The 27,864-nt window shown below is 40.1% G+C and overlaps 1 protein-coding gene across 1 annotated transcript; it reads left to right on the top strand.

Moving 5' to 3' along the window:
- Positions 1-278: 278 nt before the first annotated feature.
- On the top strand, positions 279-27,812 carry ube2e2 (ubiquitin-conjugating enzyme E2E 2). Its single transcript, XM_060861898.1, has 6 exons — positions 279-436; positions 4,883-5,065; positions 8,992-9,042; positions 24,740-24,872; positions 25,824-25,971; positions 27,037-27,812. Exons 2-6 carry the CDS (start codon positions 4,890-4,892, stop codon positions 27,132-27,134), a joined length of 606 nt encoding a protein of 201 aa, XP_060717881.1. The 5' UTR covers positions 279-436; positions 4,883-4,889; the 3' UTR covers positions 27,135-27,812.
- Positions 27,813-27,864: the final 52 nt, after the last annotated feature.

The raw sequence follows: 27,864 nt of genomic DNA, 5'->3' as shown, positions 1-27,864 counted from the left end.
AATTACTCGTGCGATATACAAATATAGCAATTTGAATCCCCCCAAAACACACACACAGATACACACAGATACACACAGACACACACAAAGATACACACACAAACACACACACAGATACACACGCAGATACAGATACACACACTGATACAGACACACACATAGACACATAGACACACAGAGACACAGAGACACACACACACACACACACACACACACACACACAACTAACAGCATCAGTTGCATGTGAACGCGCCGCGCGCTCATGTGTCGGGAGCGCGCGTGGAGGCGGTCTGCCTGCTTCGCTTTCTGTTATCGCTTTTTTTACAGGCTTCAGTTAAACAGCGAGGAAACGAGGGCGAGCGGACGGCCGAGCGAGGACAGCGATTTACCGTCAAACAAAAGCGCTTCGGATTGAACGTCGACGACGGCTCGACAGGTAACGTGACTGCGTGCCACCCGGTGTGCTCGTGACGCGCGTGAAAAGTGAATAAATGTCTCGCGAAAGTGTTTTTCTCTCAACGAGGACATGCGTGTGGGTCGGGACGAGCCTGGCTTTCCCGCGGTGTTGCCAGATCGCCACATATACTTCCTTTACTATGCTACTTTTCCTCGAATAGAGAATATCTCTGAGGGTAAAACAACAAACCGTGCACAAAACGACTGATCAGATTTAGGGTTATTTGTGTGTTTTCGAAAGAAAGAAGAAGGCATAGATAAATAAACTGTGCATGTAACATAAAAAAGTGAATAACTCCCAAAAGGCCATGCGGTATAAACAGTGATTGATTGGCATAAACACTGATTGCGTCCTGGAGATAGGAGGAAACCTATAGCCACACCCACCTTCAGGTATTTATCATAGCAACATAATCATATTACAGCCTTATGAAATGTTTGGAAGTCATTTGTAAAGGATTTAGAACAATCACTAAACTGCAATTTATACGCACAATCTGGCAACCTCAGTCCCTTTGTGTTAATGCTGACCACTTTGGTCATTTCGTGCTGTTTTTTGGTTGCACGCAGGGTTGCCAGAACACATCTCTGTTTAAACTAATAATCATTTCAAATGATTATTTTTTTAAAAACCCACCAGTGTCTTCTATCTGTATATAAATCAGAAAATCGAGAGATTTTTTTTCCCCAAACAGAATGCAATTACAATTACTAGATTACGATTTTCGACAACATGGCAACCCGTAGCTGTTTCTCGGTTGTTTGCGTTATTTGGCTTGGACCAGTCGCTCATGATGCAGGTTACAGCCGTGTATCAGCATTACAGAGTTGCCAGATTGTGTGTTTATGTGTCATTACACTAAAATCAACCCCAAACTTTAACTCTGGGATCATTATCACATAACATAACTTATCACATAACATAACTATGTGATAAGTGTGAAACCAATTTGAATAAATTAAAAAAATATATATTTAAAAAAAAAAAATGTATTAGGTCTTTGGTCATGAATTGAGACCGGTGGTTTTAAAATGCATAATGTAATGTAAAAATTGCAAGAGATGTGCATTAAAATCTGTTTGTCTAAATGCCATTGAAAGGACGATAATGTTCACCAATGGACATAAAAAGATGTCTTTTTCTAACCTCAAGCTCACATTTGTTCTCAGACACCCAACCGTAAACGACTACAAACTCCACTTATTCACCTGACAAAGCATTGCTACAATTGTACCTGTAATATTATACGTATTATACCTGCTACTATTGTACCTGTAATATTATACGTATTTACCTGCTACTATTATACCTGAATGTAATACCATACAACCCACAGATTTATAAGTGTCATTTTTCTTAGTCTGTCGTTCGTTATCGCACGTTTTGACATACAGATTTCAGGACAAGGTTTGATCAGGATCATGTCATACAATGTGACAAGAAATACTGTTAAATCAGTCTTGTGGTATTTTGTCAGCTCTACTATGATAACCTGTCTCACGTTCTGAGGTGACACTACCAGACCTGGCAACATGAACAGGATCTGCGTTTGCCTGTGCTGCTAATTATGTTCCCCTGTTTCTCTCTGACAGCCTTCACACCCCCTCCTTCTCTTCTCATTCTGTTAGCGTATTTATTTTTTTTTTTTCACCCAACACCACAGACAGAAGGCAGCGCTGATTTTTCAGGGCCACCTGTCCGGTGTTTTCCGATCTGCTCCTTTAATCTACGCTGCCTCTCTGACAGGTGTATTTTAACCTTGTAAAAGATGTGTTAATGAGGTGGGGTGTTGTGCGAGGTGTGTTCAAGCAGGAAAACAAACAAATGTGCCGTACGCTATCATACGACCATAACTGGCTGTGTTTACAGCACAGTTCAGTATTCAGGATGAGGAAAATTTCTGTCCAGTCGGTCTGTCTGTTCATCTGTTTATCTTTCAGTGAGACCATTCATCAGATTGTCTGTCTGTTTGTTCATCTGTCTGTCTGTCTGTCTGTCTATCCATCCTTCTCTTTATCTGCCTGTCTGTCTGTCTGTTCATCTGTCTATCTTTCAGTGAGACCATTCATCAGATTGTCTGTCTGTCTGTCTATCCATCCTTCTCTTTGTCTGTCTGTCTGTTTATCTATCTATCTATCTATCTATCTATCTATCTATCTATCTATCTATCTATCTATCTATCTCTGTCTGCCTGTCTGTCTGTTGTCTTGTCTGTCTGTTTGTCCTCCTTCTCTTTGTCTGTTTCCCAGTCAGTTTATATGCATGTTTGTCTATCTCTTTCATTCTATCTGTCTCTTTACATGTCTGTCCATCTCTTTACATGTCTGTCCATCTTCATCACTTTGTCTGCCTGTCTGTCCATCTCTCTGTCTGACTGTCTCTCGGTCTGTTGGTCTCTCTGTTATTGCCTTTTTGTTTGTTTGTTTTTTTACGATGGTCCATCAGTCTGTTTGTCTGTCTTTGTTCCCCTCTCTCTCTCTCTCTCTCTCTCTCTCTCTCTCTCTCTCTCTCTCTCTCTCTCTCCTTCTGTCTGTCTGTCTGTCTGTCTGTCTGTCTGTCTGCTTATCTTGCAGTCATGTTGCAGTTTTAGTGGCTGAAGTTTTAGCAGTGTGAAAGTTTCCCGAGTCTGAGCTGTTTAACAGCTGTGTTGTAAGTGACTTCATCATAACAGGCCTTTATTCATCTGCACCAAGACTCAAGCGTTTCTTTCTTTCACGTTATATAAAAAAAAGAAGAAAGAAAGCTTGAATACAGCTGAAACCTTGGAATTCGCATCGTTGATTTCATACATGCACAGACATGTTTATGTAAAGTTTTAGCAATGTGCAGGCACAAGATTATATACAATACTTATTGGATGTAAATTATTCCATAAAATACTAGCTAGCTAAAATTCTGACCACAATTTTGCTCTCTAAATCATATAAAATAAAGCTATATCTATATTCCTGACTGAAAGTGTGTATTCATGAACATTGTACTGCAGATTTTCCTACTTTAAAAAAAGATTTCATTACCATTAGAGCAAAACAATTCCAGTAGACTCTGTTATTTACTGTGAAGTGTTTTGCACTGAGAAGAAAAGGATGTGTGTTCAATTCCCACAGGTGCCAGTAGATGTGTTTTTTTTCCATCTCTATCTATATTTGCTAATAGAAATAGAAATGGCAACTATTTTTTATTAGCAGCCATTTTTCATTTTACATTAGCATATCAGATAAATTATTTGTCGATACACAAAATTCTGAGGGGGAAAAATGTAGAGAAAATGTTTCTGACTGGAAAATTGCTATAATTACTCATAAATTTAGTGCCTCACCTACAACAAACCAGGACAATCGTTTCTGACTTTAGAAAATACCATGACACAGAGCAGTAACTGAACTTAGGTGATTTCTAATCATTTGATTAATTGTGACAGAAGATTGATATGAAAATAGAGAATAGTATTTTATTTTGTCAGTTGATAGCCTTCGTTTGTGGGAAAAAAAACGTTCAGTAACTGAATAAAATCTCAATGATACCGTTTGATTCAGTCTGATTTTTTTTCTCCCATCCACATTCTGTAAAGATTTCCCACACCGGTCTTTATTTTCCCTCCAGTCTTCGCGTTAATGCCTTGTTTCCTTTTTGAAAACCTCCTTAAAGCGAGCCGATCGGGGCCGGGTCACGGCCGTTCCATAAATAACAGATGGAAAACTTCTCCTCATAGTCACAACATGATCTCTTGTGCAGAAATCATGGCAGGATTTGCGTTAAGGAGTCAGCGTGTAAAGAATTCAGCAAGCCCAGGGCGCTGAAATGGAAATAAATCACCCGCCATTCAGGCAGCGCTCGCTGGAAAATGACACCGACGGCCGTTATCTGCGTAATCAACTATTAATAGAGAAAATTCCATTTAATCCGATTGTTAAGGGCCGAGTCAAAAGGAGTGGAAGTGCAGACAGATGAATGGCACTTAATGTTAATCCCTCTAGGTGTTAAGACGATGTTGAGTGCGTCACGGTTCTAGAGGTTTTAATATATTTCTGCGAAAGCGTTGCTGAGTGTTGATAAATTATCTTACACGATGACTTTGTATGGTGGAGAATCAGCGTAATCTAATATGACTAATAAAAGTGTTGTGGTGATACGGTGAAGTTTTCTGTGAGAATTTGTTTATTTAACGTTTTCGGAAGGAGTCTCCGATGTCGGTCAATACGTTTTCCTGCATGGGAAATGTTTCAGTACAGAGGAGTTTTTATTTTTATTCTTTTCTTGGTTTCTTGAATAACATGAACAAACTTTCATTTTATTAATTCATGATTAAAGACTTTGATCTGACAGATTCTAAAGTTGAGATAAACGAGCCTCTTGACACCGTAGTACGAAGGGACTCAGTGTCCGGTGGCACAGATTGTGGCTCAAGACGTTGCTCTGTTTCAGGGCCAGGATGTCCAGCGAGGTGCAGAGAGCAGACGACAGCCCCAGCACGAGCGGTGGGAGCTCGGACCTCGAGCAGAGAGAGACGGCTCCTCCGGAGCAGGAGCGTGAGCCGGCACAGCCCAAGAAGAAAGAGACCAAAATCTCAAGCAAAACCGCAGCTAAACTGTCCACCAGCGCCAAGAGGTTAGCTTTCATACTTGGTGTTGTACTGAGTAATCCTGATTCTATAAACAGGTGAAATCTGTTCTGGTTCAGGAGAAGACGACATTCTTGTTGCCGTTCTCAACCTAAGCTCCACTCATAACATCTAAATCACTCGTTTTTACCATACCAGCGGCTACAAAATGGAATTTGCTGCTGTTTGTTTGTGTCCATGTTCAGCATTGAGTGTCTTTGTAACATCTCACTACATAGAGGTGGTTAATATGAACCTTGTATGAAAGTAGACACTCAGGGAAGGAAACTTATTAATTTGTATTGTTTCATGAGTATTTTTGCTTTATAAGTAGACTACTATTGGCAATCTATGATCTATAGAAAATGTCTGATAACACCTGGTAGAATCGAGTTAAATATCCTGTCTGCACGCTGCCAGTGTGTGACATAAAAGCCACTTTGATTAACAACATATTGAATGTGGTGCCACTGTGTAAAAATCGCCTCTTAAGCTGAACTCCAAATCGAATGAAAGCTAATGGAAGTAGAATCATAATCTGACAGCTGAAATGATTATTTTAAAATGCTTCATGAATCAATTTCATGTGCATAGAACTACATAAATAACGTTTGGTAAAAAAATCTCCTCACAATCTCCCCGCTCTCGTCTCAGCCGACCCCGAGGGTAAGAACGACATTTTTACGGTTTTTACGGTCCTCGTTAGAGCGATATGTCAAGAACGAGTGTTTGAATGTTTTGTAGGATTTATTTAAACGCATCACTTTAACTAGAAGATGAACTGATTCGATTTTGGAATTGATTCAAACCGAGTCAAGGTCACAGCAAGGTCAAATGTCCGAAAGGGTTTTTTTTCGTTAATAGCTTCCATCCTGTTTGAAGTATGTTTTAAGAGCCATACAAATGACTAAAGCCTAGAATAAAGCCTAGTGCTTTATTCTCCCTTTAAACCACTACACTGGTATTCCATTCTGCCGGCAGTATAGAAATTGACTTATGTGACATTTTCGATCAGTATAAACGAAGGAATTATTTCATGGGAACAAATTTTATATAAAGTGAGTCAGTACGAGGTTGGCTTTCAGTTTGAGACGTGTGTTTTTCCCCCTGTTGGATGACCTTACACAAAATTTTACTAGTTGAAGATGTGAAATATGAATAGAATGAATAAACTGGGCCATGGAAGCCTTTATTATCACCACATATACATTAGAGCACAGGGGAATTATTTTCTTCACATATCCCAAATGGGGGGCATGGTGGCTTAGTGGTTAGCACGTTCGCCTCACACCTCCAGGGTCGGGGTTCGATTCCCGCCTCCACCTTGTGTGTTTGGAGTTTGCATGTTCTCCCCGTGTCTCGGGGTTTCCTCCGGGTACTCCGGTTTCCTCCCCCGGTCCAAAGACATGCATGGTAGGTTGATTGGCATCTCTGGAAAATTGTCCCTAGTGTGTGATTGTGTGAGTGAATGAGAGTGTGTGTGTGCCCTGCGATGGGTTGGCACTCTGTCCAGGGTGTATCCTGCCTTGATGCCCGATGATGCCTGAGATAGGCACAGGCTCCCCGTGACCCGAGGTAGTTCGGATAAGCGGTAGAAGATGAATGAATGAATGAATGAATATCCCAAATGAGGAGGCTGGGGTCAGAGTGCAGGGGCAGCTATGATACAGCACCCCTGGAGAAGGGAGGGTTAAGGGCCTTGCTCAAGGGCCCAACAGTTGCAGGTTATTCACCATTATCGGTTAATTAGTGGTTAAGGTGTTGGACTACTTATATACTTAAGGTTGTGAGTTTGAATCTGGGCCCCTGAGCAAGGCCCTTATTCCTCAGTTGCACAGTTTTGCAAAATGTAAATCATAACGAATAAGGGTGTCTTCCAAATGCCATAAATGTAATGTATATAAAATCTTCTATGCTTACGAACAAGCAGTTTGAGCATCTCAGAGATCAGAAATGGGTTTGATATCATTGTTTACTTTGAAAATACAAACATTTGTGTGGAAAAACAACCCACCATTTTTTTTTCATTGATTTTTTTTTTCTACGGATATCTCGCCCCTAGTAGTCTAGATAAAACCAGAAATGCTTTGAAAAACAAAGAACAAATTCTTAAAGTCCTAAACATCTTCTTGGAGCGAGAAATGGAGTGACAAAAAGAAAAAAACGATGCTACTTTGGAATGTAAATCAATTTTCAGAGATGTTGTCGATGTTAGGATTTAAAATGCTGCTTTTAAAGGAAATCATTAGATAGTTATATAAAGCATAGTAAAATCTACATGAAATATTGATATGACACAATTATTTTTTTCTCATTAAAGTATTTTTTTAAAGTAGTTTTATTTTTTTTATTATTTTACTTTTTACATCTTTTCCTTTAAATTTCCACCCGCACTCCTCTGATTCATCACTCCGATCCTTCGTGAACCCGCTGAGCTTTTTTTTAACGTACATACGCAGTAGGATTCAGCTGTCACGAACAGTGATTTACTGCGTGTGAAGCTTTGAAATCATTATGTTAAACGCAGACTACGAGGCTTCGCTGGGTAATGAAGCTGTCAATGCAGTTCTGTAAACCGAGCACCGATTATGAGTCATCATACAGATTAAAAAAATAAATAAAAAATCATTATTAGAATGTGGCAAAAATATCATGTATTATTACACTTGGCATTTTATTTGATGGATTTAATAAAGAAATAAAGGCAAAGAATTGAGGGAGAGAAAATCTAACGGATTATAAGCTTCTTATTATTAGCTGTAGCTTCTGTGGGGAATAAATTGTGGACTGATTTGTTTTGTTTACAAGATTTCTGTTTGTTGTTTTGTCCAGTAAGGTCAGGTCAACCTGAGGAGCACTCAAAATGCTTGTAACATCCAGTAATTAGACATCAGTGTGATTGTTTTGAAGTAAATTCTGTGGAAAAAGTCTTCCAGATGGAGAGGGTTTGCGTTTTCCGCTTCGTTTAGCTGTATTCTTTTATCTTAGCAACTTCAAACAAAATGACAAAATGGTTGAAATAATGAAATGATGAGTCATGGTGAGTCGTTTCACATCACCAAGTCATTCGATTCTTTCTTGAAACAATCTTTCCTCAAGTGTTTTTTATCCTTACGTAATTATTTGTACACGTACACAATATACTGGTGCGCCATTGGTTTCCATTGGTGTGTTAGCGGTTTATGTGTAGAACGGTTCTTGTGATGCAGGTATGTGATGCAATACGAATAGAAATGGAAGTTCTAGTACGTAAAGCCTGTGAGAAACTTGGACTACTGATCGGAAGGTTGTGAGTTCAAATCCCAAAGTCGCTCTGGACAAGGACGTCTTCCGAATGCTGTAAATGTAAATATGTTGTGTTTTTGTCACAGATTGTACCATTTACACAAGCGTAGCATCATCATTATCATTGGCTTCTAAAAGCCTTCAATCTTGTATTTAAAAAAAAAAAAAAAAAAAAAGGAAGTGGTCAAGGACGTTATTTTGGTGTTTCATTTCTGACCTTCCCCTGAAGTGAGCAAGGACCAAATTACAAACAGTCCCCAAAGCGGTTGATACTAGCGATCCGTTTCGCAATCAAACGAATGCTAACGTTTTTGTGAAGATATTAATATGACAGTTGAGTTAAAGCTAAAAGAAGCCAAGTGGTTACACAGCAGAGCAGATGAACTCTGTATACCTCGGTCACCTGGGAGTCCTGTTTTAGATCAGACAAATAAAAGCTCTCTCCAGCCTGGAGATTTCCTGACAGATCATTCCGTTTCTTTTTAGATGTTCATTTGGTTGCGAAGCAGTCGACTACGGTGTAAATCTATACGCTAGTTAAACGCGTTGAACGTATTAAACGCAAATTGAATTTGTACATTTAAATGTATTACTGTCTTCAAGATCAGATTGAATATGGCCCCTAATGTGTCTTGTTGTTGCATTGCAGGATTCAGAAGGAGCTAGCCGAGATCACTTTGGACCCCCCGCCTAACTGCAGGTACGCTATAATCTTTACTCAACACGCTGCCGCTGTAAGACAGTGAGACAGATGGAAAACGTTTTACATTTTGTGATGGACCCTGTTTGGTAATCAGTTTGTACAGTTTTGAGAATGTTCTTAACTTTCAGGAGCACAAAGAACAAGTGACTCCAAATGAGATGAAAAGACTGAAAGAGGTGGAAAGTGAAATGCAAGAGAAAGGAAAAGAGGATGGAGAAATAGCGAGGGGGAAAAAAGCATACCAGACACACACACACACAGACGCACGGATCGAGCAAGACAGGACTCCTTGCCATCTACTCTGATAAGAATTGCACAGAAAGAGGCTGAGGGGAAGAAAAACGTACAGAGACAGAAAGAGAAAGAGAAAGAGAGAGCGAGATATACACCGAGATTTCGAGAGAGATACATAGAGAGAGATGGCGTGTAAGACAGAGACACAAAATGAGAGCCAAAGACAGAAGAAGGAAAAGGGGAGACACGGAAAAGAGAGAGAGATGAGAGTAAGAAACACAAGGAATAGGAAGACTGATGGAAAGAGACTGAGAGAGAGAGACAAAGTGACGTACCGAAAGATACTCAGACAAACTGAAAAAGAAGGCCAAAGAGAGGAAAAATGAGAGACTGATGAATACAGAGAGAGTGAGGGAGAGAACGAGACAAAATGATAGACCGATAAAGACACAGAAAGAAACGGAGAAGATTGACGGGGAAGAAAGAGAGAGAGCGAGAGAGAGAGACACACGCACACGCTGGATGACCGAGTGAGAGAGAGACTGGGAAAAGGGGAAGAAATGAAGAAAGAGAAAGAGAGACTGAGACAAATTACAGGAAAAAGAAAGACAGAAAGATTACAAGAAAAAGAAAGACAGAAAGAGACACACACACAGGATGACATTGTCTGGTTATTATGTCATTAACTGCTTGTTGTTCAGATGAGTGAGCGTTTGACAGACAGGCCACGTGCGCTGCTACAAAACTCCCATGAGTCTCTGCGTGAGACGATCAGGCTTTTAGAAAACGAGTAACACACACTGACAGTCATCGATTATCACTCTGGTTTATATGGTTTGAGTAATGGCCACATTCAGAAACCCATTATGGAAGGAAATGAATGAAATATGCTGAAAAATCGAATATGTTTGCGCACTCGCACGGAGTCATGTGTCGATCGTGCGGATGACGTGATTACGTTCGAGGGGCTCCCTGGTGAAATATTAACTATAGATAACTATAGATTTGTCTTATTTTCATCATCGCCGTTTGTTTACATCGTGTTTCAATTCCCAGGTGCTGGTTAGTTTAATTTAACAGCTAGCATTGTGTTGCTCGCTATCGAAGTGCGATCTTTTGAATTCAGTGGCATTATATTTGCAATTCTAGTTTAATTCATAAGTGTTTTTATCTGTTTATTTTCTCGTGATCTTATTAAAAGAAAGCTGAGTCTTCAGCTCACGTTGCGTTTCTGCTATTCCGGTTTCTATCACCTGGAAAAACGAGCAAACTTTTACACTTTCCCCAGGATCAGATGCTTTTCATTCGATCACACTTTTAGCATCTGAGTATTCTGCCACTACATAATTGTTGCCCTGATTAAGTCTATAAATCTCTGTAATTTGGCGCAGTGTGATCTAAAGTTGCTGGAGATTATGGCTTTTTATATCAAAAATTTGTTGTCATAGTAACAGGAACAGGGAAAAAAGTTACAGGATTTTCGTGTGTGTGTCTGTGTCTGTGTGTGTCTGTGTGTGTCTGTGTGTGTGTTTTCCTGGTATTAAAAGCCTTATTAAGAAACTCCTCAATGGTGTCGATGGATAATTGATTAGGAAGGGATACGAATGTTTTCTCAATAAGATCGATGATTTATGCAGTCTCTCTCTTAGTGTCTCTCTCTTTTTTCTCTGTGTGACACTCTGTCCCTCAGACACAAATTATAGAGAGAGAGAGAGAGAGAGAAACGGAGAGACACAAATGATATATATATATATATATATATATATATATATATATATATATATATATATATATATATATAAAACAGAGAAACGACGGAATCTCTCAAATCTGGAAATGTTTTTTTTTCCTCCTTCAAATGGTAAAAGTGCTCTAATCTCCTCTATACACTACAGCATTTCTGAATCGATGTAGCGCTCAGACACGATGTAGCTGCTGTAATGATACGTTACTGCAGGCACTGATTTTGTGTGTGTGTGTGTGTGTGTGTTCTGTACCATCATTAAAAGGATTTCAGCGAGGAGACAAGAGGCGCTTTTTCAGATCGACTGTGGAAAGAAAAGCTCTTTATTACATTACATTACATTGTCAATGCTAAGCTGCTTTGCAACTGGTTAGCATTTAAGACAAGAAATAACACATTACAAGGCAAGATATGAGACTGTTGAATCGAATTCAGATTATCAGCGCTTTGCGTATCTCTTTTTTTTTCCTCCGAACATGATCGTTTCTGCCATCGCTGTCTTTTTCTCCGAGCCGTCTGATGGAAACGCACCCCTGTTTTTTCCCCCCCTGTGAAGCTTCACGCCGTTGATTAGCGCCAGAGTCCTGCGGGAATCAGCCGGAGGCCACGAATCTAATCCATTTTTCACATCCTGGCTATTAACTGCAGCAGGGAGCGTTTCCATATTCATAAGAGGGAGGAGAAGTGAACGGGGGTCTCAGCGGGCTGGGGGGTTGGGGGTAACGTTCAGGATCAGTATTTCAGAGGCTTTCTCTGAGCTAAGGCACTACAGAGAAATCTATTAGCTCACGATTCAGACAAACACAAGATGACAGCAGACATGAAAAGGTTTCTTCAGAATCAACAAATGTGTTGTTGAAACCTGGCACGATTCAAGGCCGTGTGGAGTCTAGTATTATTCTCACACTGTTATACATTATACATTGACACACAATTGACACATAAATAAATATTACTATTTCAGTAAAAGAAGCACTTAATACATAAATGTAATTAACATTATAATCTCATATGATTCTAATCCCCATTATTTTAGGGGCACCAAAGTTGTGCTTGGTTTAGATTTCTTTTACAGCCCCAAAACACAGAGAGTAGAAATGTAATCTTATAGGACTGTTATGGAATTGTTATGGGCATGGAAGCCTTTATTATCACCACATATACATTAGAGCACAGTGGAATTCTTTTCTTTGCATATCCATACTGAGGAGGTTGGGTGATCTCTGTGTTTATTACGGAGGTACAGTAGGAGTGTCTGTGTTTTACATGTGGGCGTTGCACAAGACCACATGTCCAGGATGCGTGGATTGCATATGGTCATATTTTTATATAGAACTTCTTATAAACCCACTGGAATAAATACGTTTTTATATAATTTTTACGTTATGTAATTGACTTTAGAAATGAAAGTACTCTTACCTGAAACTGATATTACAGTAGCCAGTCTTAACAATTTACGTGATTTGGCTCTTCTTGTTGATTTAATTTTTTTATTTCTTCGCAGGGTAGCAAACACATTTACATCCATTATCGGTGTGCAGAAACTTGAATACCGGTGCGTTAGGGTTAATACGGTAGTTCACGTTGACCAAAACAGACAAGAAAACGCGTTTTGGAAAAAACATTTTCGGCAATCACAGACATTCGCATTCAGACGGGATTAGATTTCTCAGAGGAGCGCCGATTTTACTGAAAAACAGTAGGTAATTTGCTCTGGAATTTTTACACAGGTCGTGTGAGAAAAAGACAGACGTGGCAGATTCGGACGGTATTAAAATCACAAAGTACGTCTGTGAAACTGAAATTTCTCTAACGACCCCCTGTAAAACTAGTCCCGTCCGAATAGGGCTTATGATACAGTGCCCGTAGAGTATGGAGGGTTGAGGGCCATGCTCAAGGGCCCAAAGGTTGCAGCTTGGCAGTGCTGAGGCTTGAACCCTCCATACGCTAGGGGCACTGCATCATAGCTGCACCTGTGCTGCGACACAGGGGCAGCTATGATACAGTGCCCCTAGAGTAAGGAGGGTTGAGAGCCATGCTCAAGGGCCCAAAGGTTGCAGCTTAGCAGTGCTGAGGCTTGAACACCGATCTTCTGATCAACAACCCAGAGCCTTAACCACTTGAGCCATCACTATCCCAAATGCAGCTGTTTTGTTTTTGTCCTGTGTATCAACACCCAGAGAAAAATTCTTTGCCCCTTGGATTTCAACTTCACTTAATTAATGCAACATAGCAAATAACGAGGAGTATAATGTTTTAGAACGTCTCCGAAACAGATTTGTTCCTCTTTTCTCTTGTGTTATAATAACTACATACAGTTGTTCCATCATGTTGGAAAAAAAATAGTCATTGATTATCACTATGCTGACACTGGAGACTCCTTCCATATACTGTATGTCACACAAACTTGTATACCACCATGCAAGTCCCTGTGTAAGTTGTAACTGCAAAAACATTTAATATATTAGAATGAGCTCATTAATATTAACCTACGATTGGCCTCGCATCAAGAATTCCTGCCGTAGCTTCTGTTCTTAAAAACGCCGTGGTATGGATTGTGACCACTTTAGCGTTCGTGGTCTTTTGTGGGTGAAAAGAAACAGATGAATCTTGGTATGTAACAGAAGTCAAAAGCATTCATTTGAATCCATTACACACTGGACACTCTGTTTCGATGCCTTCCTCTGAGGTACGGTTGATCAATACACACGGCTTGCAGGTTTATTTTTGCATCCATCCGTGCATCAGCATCAGGATAAACTGCACCACTGATGAATCCCAGCTGCGGTTCTTAGCATATAAATTCCGCTCGCCCCGAAGGAGACGGAGTGCCGAAGCTTCTCGCATCACCGTGTGTGAGTAATGGTTCTCACGATTCACTTTTCATCATAGCCGTGTTTTGTTGTTTCATATTTCAGGAGTTGAGTCGCTCGATGCAGCGCATGCGAAGCCTGGTTATTAAACTAACGATCAGTGATGCATTATGCATAAGTGGCCCAGAGCAAGAGGTCGGGTAACGGTTCTCGCCGCTGCAGGCAGATTTAACCGAATCAGACCTTCTTTTCCTCAAAGGACACCCCGTTCCCTTCCTCCTCCCTTCTCCCTCCGCCCCCAGCACACTGATATGCATGGAAAACAGATTACAAGAATAATCAAAACACCAAAAGAGGTTTTATCATGCTCCTTTGCAAAATAGAATTATCCAAAAACCCCCGAACCTTGGAATCCGCCGGGGGCTGATTGCATTTATTTTGAACTGACACTGAAAATTCTATTTCACCATCTGTGTCCTTGAGAGACTGGCAGTAATAGGATAGGCCCTTGGCCTTGGATAGAGCAAATATTTCCCTCTTAAGCGCTCGTTTCAGCACTAATTGCTCACATCTAACTGTGGCATTTGTGGTAGAGATGAGCTTTATAGTGTATAAAGATCCAGGGCAGACAAGGACTCGGAGTAGTCGTCTCTCCCCTCCTCCCTCTGTGCCACGGATATAATTGGTGGCGGGGTTGTTCACGGTCAGAGGAAGAAAAGATTGCTTCATTAACTTCCCGTTTTGATAATCACCGCAGGCCCGCGGTAATGGGAGATCTTAATGGATTGAATACGGCATTAGAAAAACTAGACGTTTCTCCGTGAGATTATTTAAGATTAAAATGTTCTTCACAAAACACAGAGAAAAAATGATGAAGGTTAATGACACCCTTTCACTGATGATATCTTTCCTGAGAATTTTCTGCATGACGTGTCCTAGAATTAGCGGCCTTTTTTTTTTATGGAATCTGATTATTAAGCCCGTTGTCCGTGTTGACTCAAATTCTAGGGGTTCCAAGTGGCCATCTACAAAGCCCAATAGTTTTCAAAATAACAAACTAATCTCAGCACCTCATAAGCACCTCATATGCCGAGATACGTTTGCCGTTTTAAATTTGTTTCAGGTAGCAAATGTATATGGCTGATCGACCACCTCAGGATGAAAAGAAACGCTGGAATTTTTGGAAAAAAAATATTAAATTCAGTTTATTTGTATAGAGCTTTTAACCCTATAGAGCAATTTCCCATTGTCTCCAAGCAGCTTTACAGAAGTATGGAAACAGAAGAGAGAGGAAAAAGAAATAAATATATAATAAGAAGAAGAAGAAGAAGAAGAAGAAGAAGAAGAAGAAGAAATAAGGATATAAATAAATGAATATATACAATTAAAGTTTAAAATTAATTTAAAAAAGATTAACTTAAAATTTAAAATACTATATATCTACCCCATCCCTAATGAGCAAGCCGGAGGCGACGGCGGCAAGGAAAAACTCCCTGATATGATATGAGGAAGAAACCTTGAGAGGAACCAGGCTCAGAAGGGAACCCATTCTCATTTGGGTGACATTCATTCATTCATCTTCTACCGCTTATCCGAACTACCTCGGATCACGGGGAGCCTGTGCCTATCTCAGGCGTCATCGGGCATCAAGGCAGGATACACCCTGGACGGAGTACCAACCCATCGCAGGGCACACACACACTCTCATTCACTCATGTAATCACACACTACGGACAATTTTCCAGAGATGCCAATCAACCTACCATGCATGTCTTTGGACCGGTGGAGGAAACCGGAGTACCCGGAGTAAACCCCCGAGGCACGGGGAGAATATGCAAACTCCACACACACAAGGTGGAGGCGGGAATCGAACCCCCAACCCTGGAGGTGTGAGGTGAACGTGCTAACCACTAAGCCACATTTGGGTGACACTCTACAGTAAATAGTGTAAATGTAAATAATGTCCTTTCTACAACAGTTTATAATAGTGCAAAAGAGGGCTCCTGAGGAACTAATGGGTCAGAGCAAACTCTGAGTTCAGCGCAGACCTGATGACAGTCTCTGTGCGGATTCATACACAACAATCCCATGAGACACTTTCTGACCATGCAGATCAATCCCTGGCAAGGTGACCACCGGGCGACGAGACTCCAGCCAGCTGTACGTAGAACATCAGGATTGTCGAAGTAGCTCCGTAAGAAGCGTTTGCCTTTTTTTAAAATAGGGTAATCTCATGAAGGAAAGTGAGGGTTAGTCAAAGTGTTAAGGATACATAGCAATACTATTTGAGTGAAAGGCTTTGAACACTTTGGTTTCACCTCTAGGAAAATTGTTGACATCATTGAGAGACCGAATCCCTGACAGTATCCGTATCCGTATCTAGCCCTACTCAGGCAGGATAGTTCTCTACGTAACATCCATCCATTCATTTATTCATTGATTCCTTTATTGATGTTTCAGAGTCTGTCCTAGGAGAACCGGGTGTCCATCACAAGTGTCCATTTCAAGACATCCTGCTAAAACACATTCACACCTAGAGGCAATCTAGCATATTTAGCATCTCTAGATCACCTGTCACCATGTTACTGAGACCTGAGAAGAATCCCAATAGGACACAGGAGAACATTGCAAAACTCCACACAGTAACCTGAGCTGGGAACCCTGGAGCTGTGAGGTAGTATTACTACCCCATGTACCACAGTGCTGCTTAAGGGGACATTGAAATAATTAAAACTAATAATAATAATAAAAGGTTCCACAAGTACTTACACAAAGCTTGTTCGCTTGCTAAGAAGCTTTCAGGCAAAGATGGAGTTCTTTACAGAATTGAAACCCACCCTTTTCCCAAATCCATCATCCACCATTTTTTGGTATTTTGAAATAGAAACTGTCAGATCCTTATGCCTTCTAGGTAAATCCTTCACCTGAAATCTACTGCAATGTTGACTCCATTCTGCAGCCTTTCAAGGACACATCCAAGCAATGCTTGAGCTTGGCTAATCAAGTGTCGGAACAGCTTTTATGATGGCGACAGGGATTCCCTAGAGGGGAAGTGGTGATGGAGCGAGAGGGAGGGAGGATGTTGGAACGAAGCGAAGGACTTCGGTTCGGTCAATTACTGCGCATTTTGCAGCCTCAGCCTCCCAGCAACACATGTCTCCAGCTAATTAGCTTTCCATGTTGATGGTTTGTCTGACCTTGCCCTCAGCTCGTGCATGAATTATCCTTGTTTCATTGTGCTTGGGTTTTCATTTTTGTGAAGTAATTAAGGACATGGATGCAAAAGCAGAGAGAAAAATATTTGTTTGAACTTGATATTTTGAGACTTTGGAGGTGGTCAGTAGAAAAATTGAGTGGTTTTAGCGTGGTCCAATTTTACAGTCAACTAATTTAGAAGGACAAAATATCACACCTCCAGACAATACAGGGCCTGAAATATAGCAGCATATGAAGGATAATAATGGCATGAAATCTTATTGATCAGTACATTTCTGTTGCCAGAGATGGAGAAGGTGGAGAGGAGGGCTTTAGTTCTTGTTTCATCAGCTAGGACAGGTGACGTGGAGTCGAAACTGCCTCCGGGAAGTATCTGATAAAGAGTCTCTCAGTATTAGCTTGGATGCTCGGCTACTTTTTGTCACACAGCAGGTGGGTAAGGAGCGTGTAGGATAAATAGCAAAGGTCTTCCACAATGCTAAACGGCAAGGCTTTTTTTTGAGCTGCCTGAATAATAAAGCATGGTTTGCATCTGGCTCCAGAGCAAAAGGCAAGCAGGTTATTGTAACAACACCAACAAATGGCGAGATTCCAATCAATTCTAATCAATATTATTCAATATGGAAGGAATAAATCCCAAGTGTATGGCTATTTTAGTTGGGTAATCTTAAATAAACATGCTTGTTCCATAAAATGGTGGTGATGTCAGGTTAGAGTGACATGTGAGCTAATGTCTGCCGATATGACGTATCAATCTGATATACTTCTATGTCAAGGACACTCTGAGTCCTGATTAGGTAATGTTTGGCATAATTGTCTGTGGCTGGTTCAGTGCTTGATGTCAAGCATTTTTCATTTGCCCAAACGGAAGATCCTGAGCAGAAAGACAGACTCTTATCTTTGTCTTTGGAAATTTTTTACACTGACATTCCTTCAAACATCAGTAACTGACATCAGAAGCAGAATAAACCTTCTTAGAATTTATTTTAAGGTCTTCTTAGAGGGGGTCACGGTGGCTTAGTGGTTAGCACGTTCGCTTCACACCTCCAGGGTTGGGGGTTCGATTCCCGCCTCCGCCTTGTGTGTGTGGAGTTTGCATGTTCCCCCCGTGCCTCGAGGGTTTCCTCCGGGTACTCCAGTTTCCTCCCCCAAAGACAAGCAATTCAAAGACATGCATGGTAGGTTGATCGGACAATTTTACAGAGATGCCATAGTGTGTGATTGCGTGAGTGAATGAGTGTGTGTGTGTGCCATGCGATGGGTTGGCACTCCGTCCAGGGTGTATCCTGCCTTGATGCCCAATGACGCCTGAGATAGGCACAGGCTCCCCGTGACCCGAGGTAGTTCGGATAAGCGGTAGAAAATGAGTGAGTGAGAGTGAGTCTTCTTAGAGATATTCTTGACCCAACTTGCATTTTTCTCTTGAACCTTTCTCTACGAACCTGTTATATGAGTACAACCTTCTGTTGTACAAGTCTTAATTGATTTTTTTTAAGGGTTCCCATTAGCACACACAAGAGTGTTTTGATTTGGCACAAAATCCTACAGACTTACACCACCAGACTCTTCCTGCTCTGAAGACCTTTAACGGAGGAGTCTCTTTCCAGTCTTGTGTTATGCTGTGTTGTGTTGTTCTGAAGCATCTTCTTCAGGTCCCTGTCAGTTTTCATTGGCCAATTACACTGCTTTTAAGTTCATCTAATGGTTCCTGTTAGCATTTACCATTCTGAAAAGCAAAAGGTCTACAGAAAGATCGGTGTACAGCATTGTGTACCACACTATTTAACTACTGAGCCTTCGCATCAGCCCATGTAGGAGGTTTAAATTTCTCACTTATTGATACACCTAATAAACACAGCCAAACTTATGCATTCATTCATTCATTCATTCATCTTCTACCGCTTATCCGAACTACCTCGGGCGTCAGGCGACATCTCAGGCGTCATTGGGCAGGATACAAGGCAGGATACACCCTGGACGGAGTGCCAACCCATCGCAGGGCACACACACTCATTCACTCATGCAATCACACACTAGGGACAATTTTCCAGAGATGCCAATCAACCTACCATGCATGTCTTTGGACCGGGGGAGGAAACCGGAGTACCCGGAGGAAACCCCCGAGGCACGGGGAGAACATGCAAACTCCACACACACAAGGTGGAGGCGGGAATCGAACCCCGACCGTGGAGGTGTGAGGCGAACGTGCTAACCACTAAGCCACCGTGCCCCCTCAAACTTATACATGTCACAGTTAAATTAATGTCCATAATGTTTTATCTGTGCATTGTCTTTCACATTTTGCTTTTTTTAATCATCCATTGTTGCATTAATTATTATGATAAATAATGCAGAACCATTCAAGAATGTATTTTATGGTTCTCTTCTTGTCTTCTTCTTCAATCCATCGCTTACTGCGATTATATTGGCATTAAGACCATTCGTGTACCATGACATGTACTAATGTTTTGTCAATTGAAAGTTGTTAAGAGTTTGGATCTGGCATTAAGTGTCGATGTGATACCGTGGACTGTGACTTGGAAGAAGTGATCTGATCCCACATGATTCTATGACGTAAGCCTAGAGTACATTGTCTAATAAAATCACAGCAATATCACAGCAGTCTGGAATCTTACAAGAAATATTGTGGAATACATAACGCCTGGCCATATTTTTTTATATATCTTCCTAGTGTAATTATATCAGAAATATTTTTGAAATGTCGTCATTTTCTGCCTGAAGAACTCAAGACTGTCAGGTTTTCCTCTCTAAATCTGAACAGAAATGGGTCAAGGTCCATCTTCTTTAGCTGAAATTATGGTGAAATCCTGTCATTATGGTGCAGGAAGAACTTGGAGGGAGATGGTTGCTGGGGAACCATGAGCCCCGGCATGTGGTTTTAACTATTGACTTAGCATTTAGCCAGAGGTCACAGACCGTGGGGTCTGCTGTGCCGATTCTCTGTAGGCTGTCTCCATTTCACAGTCTTTCTTGCTGGACTGTCTGATGGATTTCCAGCCAGGCTGTTAATGAGATTTGAGGCGATTTTCTCCGTTATCTTAGCAGACAACACCATTTCTCATCCTTCAGTCGAGAATTATTGATGCAGTTAAAGCTCTTCTTAGGTTTATAAAAGCTTGGGCTTTCCCACGATTTCTTAATTACCAGCACAGAGCTGAGCAGTTGAGGGTTAATGGTCTCGCTCTCGGGCACACCAGAGGCTTTCTGGTCGTCCTGGAAGCTGAACTTACAACCTCGTGGTCAAAAGCTGATCTATCTTTAAACACTACATGCAGCAGAATGAGGCTTGACTCTGGATTGTCAAACTACCTCACTCTTTCCTACGTACTGTAGTTTGCTTTAACCCGGTCAGGGTTGCAGAAGATCCAGAGTCTATCCTGGGAACACTGGGGGTGTGACAGGAATGCAACCTGCTAAAGAAAAATGTCTTTTGCTGCATGTTTCGAAACCTCATCGTCTGCTGGACTCTATCTTTAACAAACTATAGACAGTAGTCAAGAACATATATTTCTTATGATCGATTTTTATTTGATGTGATTTAATTATAATAATCCTAGTTTGTATTACCAGCTACCAGTTAGATTCACTCACTCTCACTCATTCAGTCATTTTCTACCGCTTATCCGAACTACCTCGGGTCACGGGGAGCCTGTGCCTATCTCAGGTGTCATCGGGCATCAAGGCAGGATACACCCTGGACGGAGTACCAACCCATCGCAGGGCACATACACACTCTCATTCACTCACACACTCACACACTACGGACAATTTTCCAGAGATGCCAATCAACCTACCATGCATGTCTTGGGGAGGAAACCGGAGTACCCGGAGGAAACCCCCGAGGCACGGGGAGAACATGCAAACTCCACACACACAAGGCAGAGGCGGGAATCGAACCCCCAACCCTGGAGGTGTGAGGCGAACATGCTAACCATTAACCCACTGTGCCCACCTCAGTTAGATTCACATCTTTAAAAAAAAAGTCCACACTAGCCTTCACCCTCCCCGGTTGGTAGCTTTTACAGAGAACTAGTTGTCAAGAAATCTGGCTACAGCTGACTGAACTAGCATATTTGATAATATGATTATTTGCCTCCTTGCCTCTCCCTCAGACAAAATAGTTGTTGTATGACAAGTCATAATGTTAAGTTGAGCCTTTTTTAATATTTGTCAAGCAAGTCTCAAATTTGCGACTTAATCGGACTCGAGTCCCCCATCTCCGGACTTATTTCGAGTCATTTAACTCAAGTCTCAAGTCAAGAATGTCAAGTCAAAGTCAAGTCGAGTCTTTTTTAATATTTGTCAAGCAAGTCTCAAGTCTCAAATTTGCGACTTAAGTCTGACTCGAGACAAGTCATATGACTCGAGTCCTCCATCTCTGATGACACGTACATACATCGAGCAAAAACTATGACTATATTTTAGCACAGGTGTACATTTAATGCTAGTGTTCACAACTAAAAGCCAAAATGTTAGCATGTATGAAATCTTTATATTTTGTATGTATTTTTACAAGACTGCAAACAAAAGATGTGGATAATGTCTTTTTTTTTTTTTAATTTGTTGCAGAACAATCAGCTTTACCTCACAGTCATTAGCTCAGAACAGCCAGGCAGAGATGTTCTCCTAGTCTGAAAGTGGATTTATGACAGTACATCTGCTGCTTCCGGTGTGTAATTGGCCCCCTGATCGCTGCAGAGTATCATGGCTACCAGCTACCAGATGTTCCTCACATCTCATTATGCACACGGCTTGCTCATTTATTCAATATCAGGAAGAAAGTCAGGAAGGCCTTATGCGTTAGATTTATAAGGCAGGATTCTCAGCGTCTCTCTCAGCAGTACCATCATATTGCTCTTTGGTGAAGGCTTTTTCACCACCTTCGATCACTTTTATTGATACCGCGCTCAGCTTTCAAGGCTAATGCATTTCCGAGAGTCTGCCAGGAACCGGTGCTCTCGTTAGCTGTTCCAAACAGACTGGGGAGAAAATTGTCATATTTTCCCTGCTTTCATTCCCCAGGACTGGGAAATAAGCCCATATGTTTTCTGCCAGCAGTCTCGCGCTGATCCACTAGTTAATTTTGTTTTGTGCTAAAATTTTTTGCGCTAAACATTCTCATTGTGTTCCCCTGCACTCAATTTTTTTCCTTTTTATTTATAATCTGATTTTCCTGAATTTATTCTACAAATCAAATGATGGCCAATATAGGTAATATGTATAATTGTATACGTGCATATATATATATATATATATATATATATATATATATATATATATATATATATATTTTTTTTTTTTTTGCTGATTTTTTAATTAAATGTTAATTTAAAGTTTATTTGAAAATACAAAAAAATACATATTTAATTTTTATGTTTTTAAACAAATTAAATAATTATTTTTAAATTATTTAATTTGTTTAAACAATTATTGAAATTATTTAATTAATAAAACAAATTAAATAATTTTTTTTAAAAATATATGCAATTACACAATTATAAAAAAAAATTATAGTTTTGAACATGATGAGTTTTGTCAAATGGATCAATCTAAAACTGGTGATTAATATTAAGTAAACCAATAAAATCAGAAGGAGAAAGAGAGGTTTGTCGTTTTCACCCCTGACCATCCATAACTAATAATTTACTCCGAGTGGAGCCTGTAAACACAGCTACTACACCATGTCTATGACTATGACTATTTATTCTCGTCTTCTAATTGAATCGATGCTTTGATTAACGGGTTGCTTCATAATTAAGCTGTAATTAGCTTCAGATCCTGTGATCAATCTTCAACACTGAATCCCAATCTCAGACACGATGGTTGGCAAACCCATAAGAGAATTTTAATTAATAAAGGCACAAACCTAGAGAAAAGAAATAGTTTTATCGAAGCTCCATACATAGGTGTCCCATAGATATATCTAAAAAAGTGTCCCCAGACACCTCACATAGGCTTCGAACCCAAGGTCAGCATTATAAACCTGTCTCCTCGGCCCTGGATGACACGTTTCTACAACACAGTACGTGCTCAGTGAGGAGTTTTCATTAGCACACCAATCGTGAGAAATGTTTAATATGCTCCAATAAGTCTGAAAATGAAATTTCATAATGTGCTGATGTTATCAAAAGGTAAGAAGAACTGTAATGAAAAACCATAATTTTGTTTTTTTTTTTTGTTTTTGTTTTTTTTTTTTTAAAACAAAGGCCAAACTATTTGATTGCAGAAATTGAGAGCAAGTGATGGATTATTCTTTTGTTCGTGTTTTTTTTTTTTTTTCTTTTTCAGTTTTATTGAAACATTTATCACATTCAGATGCTCCTCAAGGCTAGTTTAAGTGTCAGCCATGTTGTTTTAAGAGTTTGGAGAGAATTGAAAATCAGATGAAGTAGAATACATCACTATGCACCAATGGAACATTCTGGAAAAACAAATCCTTGGTTAAACTAGACAGTGAAGAACAGTCTCTGGATCTGTGTTGTCCTCCAAATACCTGTATCTGGGATTAAATCCGAAGTGGGTGTGACCTAAACTGGATTTTTTTTTCCTTAAATGGTGTTCATATTTTTGTTACTCGGCCAGAGTTCGTGGGTCTGTTGGACCCGCTGCATTTTGGGGTTTTAATTCAACAAAATCAAAAAATTCTATGTTAAAATACTCTACAGATGTTTACTTCATCCCAATTACAGGCAATATAAACAGCATATATGGTTAATATTTGCCCTTTACCTTTATTACATCACATTTTTTTAATTAACGTGCTACTCGTTTTTTGTTGTTTGTTTAATAAAATGTAATTAAAAAAAATCTAATTTAATCAAGTTATAAGTGGAAAGAAATCAACAAATTTACAAGGAAGCAAAGTTTTTCAAAACTATTGATGTTTATGAATATGGGTCCCACAGACCCGAACATCATACAAGGGTTAAATATGAACCCATCTGGCAACGTTCAGAAAAAATCAGCAGCATGTGAGAATTCTTTTTCTTACAGATCCTTTTTTTTTTTTTCTTTTTCTTACAGAACATTAATTTGGATGTTCTAATATATAACCTATTATATAAAATAGAATAGGTTATATATTAGAACATCCAAATTAATTTGTTGTCAGGTACAAAAAAAACAATTAAATTAAATTAAACTACAGATTTTGAACTACAGCGATGTAGCTGAGGTTGAGGATCTGTAAGAAAAAGAATTCTCACATGCTGCTGATATGTGATTCTCACTGTGGTGGGGAAAAACTCCATTAGATGGAAGAGGAAGAAACCGTGAGAGGAACCAGACTCAAAACCTCATCCTCATTTGGGTGACACTGGAGGGTGTGATTATAAACTGTTATAAACACCAGAGAGTGTTATTCTGAATAATGTCCTTTCTAAAGTCAGATACAGTCTGACTATTGTGTATTGATGAGGATGTGTTTGTCCTCAAAGACAGGGTTTTTTTTAGCTGGATGAATATGTTTGTATTCTTGAGCTGACATTTTAAACCTCAAAACGTTTCTAAAAATCTGTTCCAACTGTAGCTGTGAATTCGTTTTCTTTTCCATTAATGAAACATTATTCTGCTGCAAACTATTTTCCTCATGCTTGGTGCTACATTTACCAAAAGCATGCTCTTGAGTGTCCGATATTAAGAAGACGTGTCCTGTTTTTGTCCACAGTGCCGGTCCTAAAGGAGACAACATCTACGAGTGGAGGTCTACTATCTTGGGACCACCGGGCTCTGTGTACGAAGGAGGCGTGTTTTTCCTCGACATCGCCTTCACACCTGATTATCCGTTTAAACCACCCAAGGTAAGGAAAACTAAGCCTTTCAATACGTAACAATTAGTGATATTTCCTTAATGTTTCTTCCTGTCTTATGAAGTTGTCTGTGAAATTGGTCATTTGTCATGCAATGCACTTGAGGTACTGGATTAATCTATTCATTGAAATACAAAGGATCCTGAGTAAATATTAAAAGTCAAGCATAATATTGTCGTTAAATTTCACGAGCTAGATGGTGTGCAAGGCATGTGAAGGCACAGCTGGTTTAGGTCCTACTTCAGTCACAGGATGTTCTCGGTTAAACTTAGAAAACATCGACTGGAAAAACTGAAACATCACGCTTTAGGCTGGAAGAAGGAAACTTTTTTTTTCTTTTTCCCAAAAAAAAAAAGCCTACTGGTGGCCCCTAAACCTTGGAACACATTTCACGTGGAAGCATTTTACAGCAAGTGAGTCACAAGCACTGAAACCGAGCATTATGATGGATCCTGGAAGCTGAGAGTAGTATCACACATCGATATACATCTCGCATGCAAATGTTGTGCTGAATAAACCTGTTACATTTGCACAGTGTTCCTGTAAGCAAAGCAGCTCAGGTTTTTAAAATCCTCAAGGTAAAGAAACTGGTCTGTCGTGTCTGCGGGCACTGAAACATGAGCATGAACCTGTATATAGATGGAGAACTAACATTTTGCTTGTGTTTCCAAGCGTCCGAATTGACGCCATAAATTTTCTCGACACTTCCAACGAGCCGCAGTAAAACACGTCGTGCATCACGTGCGAAAAGCCGACGTAGACCTTTAGCGTTGATGAAGCGACGTGGCGCAGCACAAATCCAATCTTTCACACGTAAATCTTTTGGATTGAACCAAAATGTCACTTCAGTCTGAACCGTTCCTTAAAAAAAACTGCATCAGCATGCTAATTTGTTACTGCTTATCTGTATTAAGGCTAATTAAATCTCTCCGTCTCTCCAAGGTAACATTTCGCACACGCATCTATCACTGCAACATTAACAGTCAGGGCGTGATCTGTCTGGACATCCTGAAGGACAACTGGAGTCCTGCACTCACCATTTCCAAAGTGCTGCTGTCCATCTGCTCGCTGCTCACCGACTGCAACCCAGGTACGAGACCTCGACCCCAAGCGACCTCGTCTGCTCACGTCCTAATTAATTACGCCAGCTTTCGAAGGTGTAGCATTGAGAAGGGTTTGAATTTCACAAATCTAGGTGATGTTTGTTTATGGTCTTCTACGTGTCCGTGTCTCCATATCCCACAATTCCTTTCAAAATGCCGCTTAACTGTTGCTTCCGACTGCCAAGGAAATTCTAGTAAATTTACTATATTATAAAAATAAAACACACTGTAATAACAGACTTGAGGGTGAACCTTTATCAACGATCAGAGTTACTGTCCTCAACCCTGAGCATCTCCTGGAGCATTTTAGTCAATCTTTTATTAAACAGTCAGTTCCGGTCCATTAATCTGATTGGTCGAGCAGCGTTCAGAGAGTGTTTATATATCCTATAACCACACTGAGATGCTTCACTGTATTTATCGCTCTACTCCTTCCACGTCCTAGTTCCAAACAGTTACTACAGTAGAGTTAGCGAGATCACGTGATACATCCATGAAACAAGTTCTTGTACTTTACAGGGTGTAACCAGCTCTCTGAAAGCTAATTAAAAGCTGAAAATGGAGACTCCTTCCTTACAGAAAACTTCACTATGTCAACAAATACACCTTTTTATATGACATGCAGGTGATAACATCTAGAAGGAGCACGTTAATTTTAACATGTATTCGGCAGAAAGTGTTGTAAGGGTTCAAGGGTCAAGGTTTTTAATTTGTCACATGCATGTTGCATACATACCATATGTAACATAATAAAATGTTTTGCCCTAGTTTCCTTTTCCCGCAATAACTAAGGACATATTCAGATGGAATCATTTAAAGAAAAACAATCAAATAATATAGACGTAGAATATAATAAGCATATAGTAAAATCTATTCCTTTTTAGGAAAATGGAATAAGGATAAATAAAGTGTAAAGATTCTTTCCAACAGTGCAAACTGCTGTGTACTGTATGTTGTGTATATCTGTGTTAGGAAGGAATGCAATATTGCATGACCCAATATTATTTTTTGCACGTTTTGAATTTGTTGTGTCTTGTCTCACTGTCTCGCAGCGGACCCTTTGGTCGGGAGCATCGCCACGCAATACCTGACCAACAGAACTGAACACGACAGAATAGCCAAACAGTGGACGAAGAGATACGCCACATAAAGAACCAGAAGTCCTTCCTCGGAGCCTCCTGCTATAAATCGTCCCTCTTTCCTACCCTGTCGTACCTGTCTACCTCTGTCACCGTCCTCTCAGAGCACACTCACAGTATATAATCTCCGCTTCCCCGACCGCCCTGGCCGCTTTCGGTGAACAGAACTGTCCTTTTGTTCCTCGTTGACTTGAAAGCTTCTTTTTTATACAAAGAGTAGACTGGGATTTTATTTTCCAATTATCTGAATGTTTGAATTATCCTAGGAAGAAAATATTGCTGTTGTTGCTATTATTATTATTATTATTATTATTATTAATGTTGATCAACCTCATGTATGTAAGTGGCATCAGGAACAAATACAGACTGTAATAAATCCCCCTTTCCACTCAGACACACACATACACACACACACACACACACACACACACAACCACGCTTTTGTTTTTTCACTCATGGTATGTGCATGTTAACAGGATGCCGATTTGCACCCACATCAACACCAAGCTCCGCTCTGTTTGTAACATAGTTTTTAAACACAATGTCAAAAAGCAGCCACCGGAAAAGTCTGGCTAGTGGCTAGATGGGAAATCACAGGTTTGTATATAGTGTGTGACGCAGTGAGGTTTGTTGTGCACTTGCTTTATGAACAAACATCTAATAAAACACTGTGGCTGAAATGTGCATAACGTCATCTGTCTGTTTCTGTGTCTGTGCACTTTCTCCTTAATTCTTCAATCA

Source organism: Tachysurus vachellii, chromosome 25 (genome assembly GCF_030014155.1).
Source record: "Tachysurus vachellii isolate PV-2020 chromosome 25, HZAU_Pvac_v1, whole genome shotgun sequence".
NCBI lineage: Eukaryota > Metazoa > Chordata > Actinopteri > Siluriformes > Bagridae > Tachysurus > Tachysurus vachellii.
Note: the sequence above shows the minus strand (reverse complement) of the source record. Positions and strands in the feature narration are given on the sequence as shown.

Excerpts from the sequence above, each read along its gene's own strand:
- ube2e2 (XM_060861898.1), top strand. The coding sequence starts at position 4,890 with ATGTCCAGCGAGGTGCAGAGAGCAGACGACAGCCCCAGCACGAGCGGT. Across the intron at positions 24,873-25,823 it reads ATCCGTTTAAACCACCCAAG|GTAACATTTCGCACACGCAT; the intron begins GTAAGGAAAACT and ends CGTCTCTCCAAG. Across the intron at positions 25,972-27,036 it reads GCTCACCGACTGCAACCCAG|CGGACCCTTTGGTCGGGAGC; the intron begins GTACGAGACCTC and ends ACTGTCTCGCAG.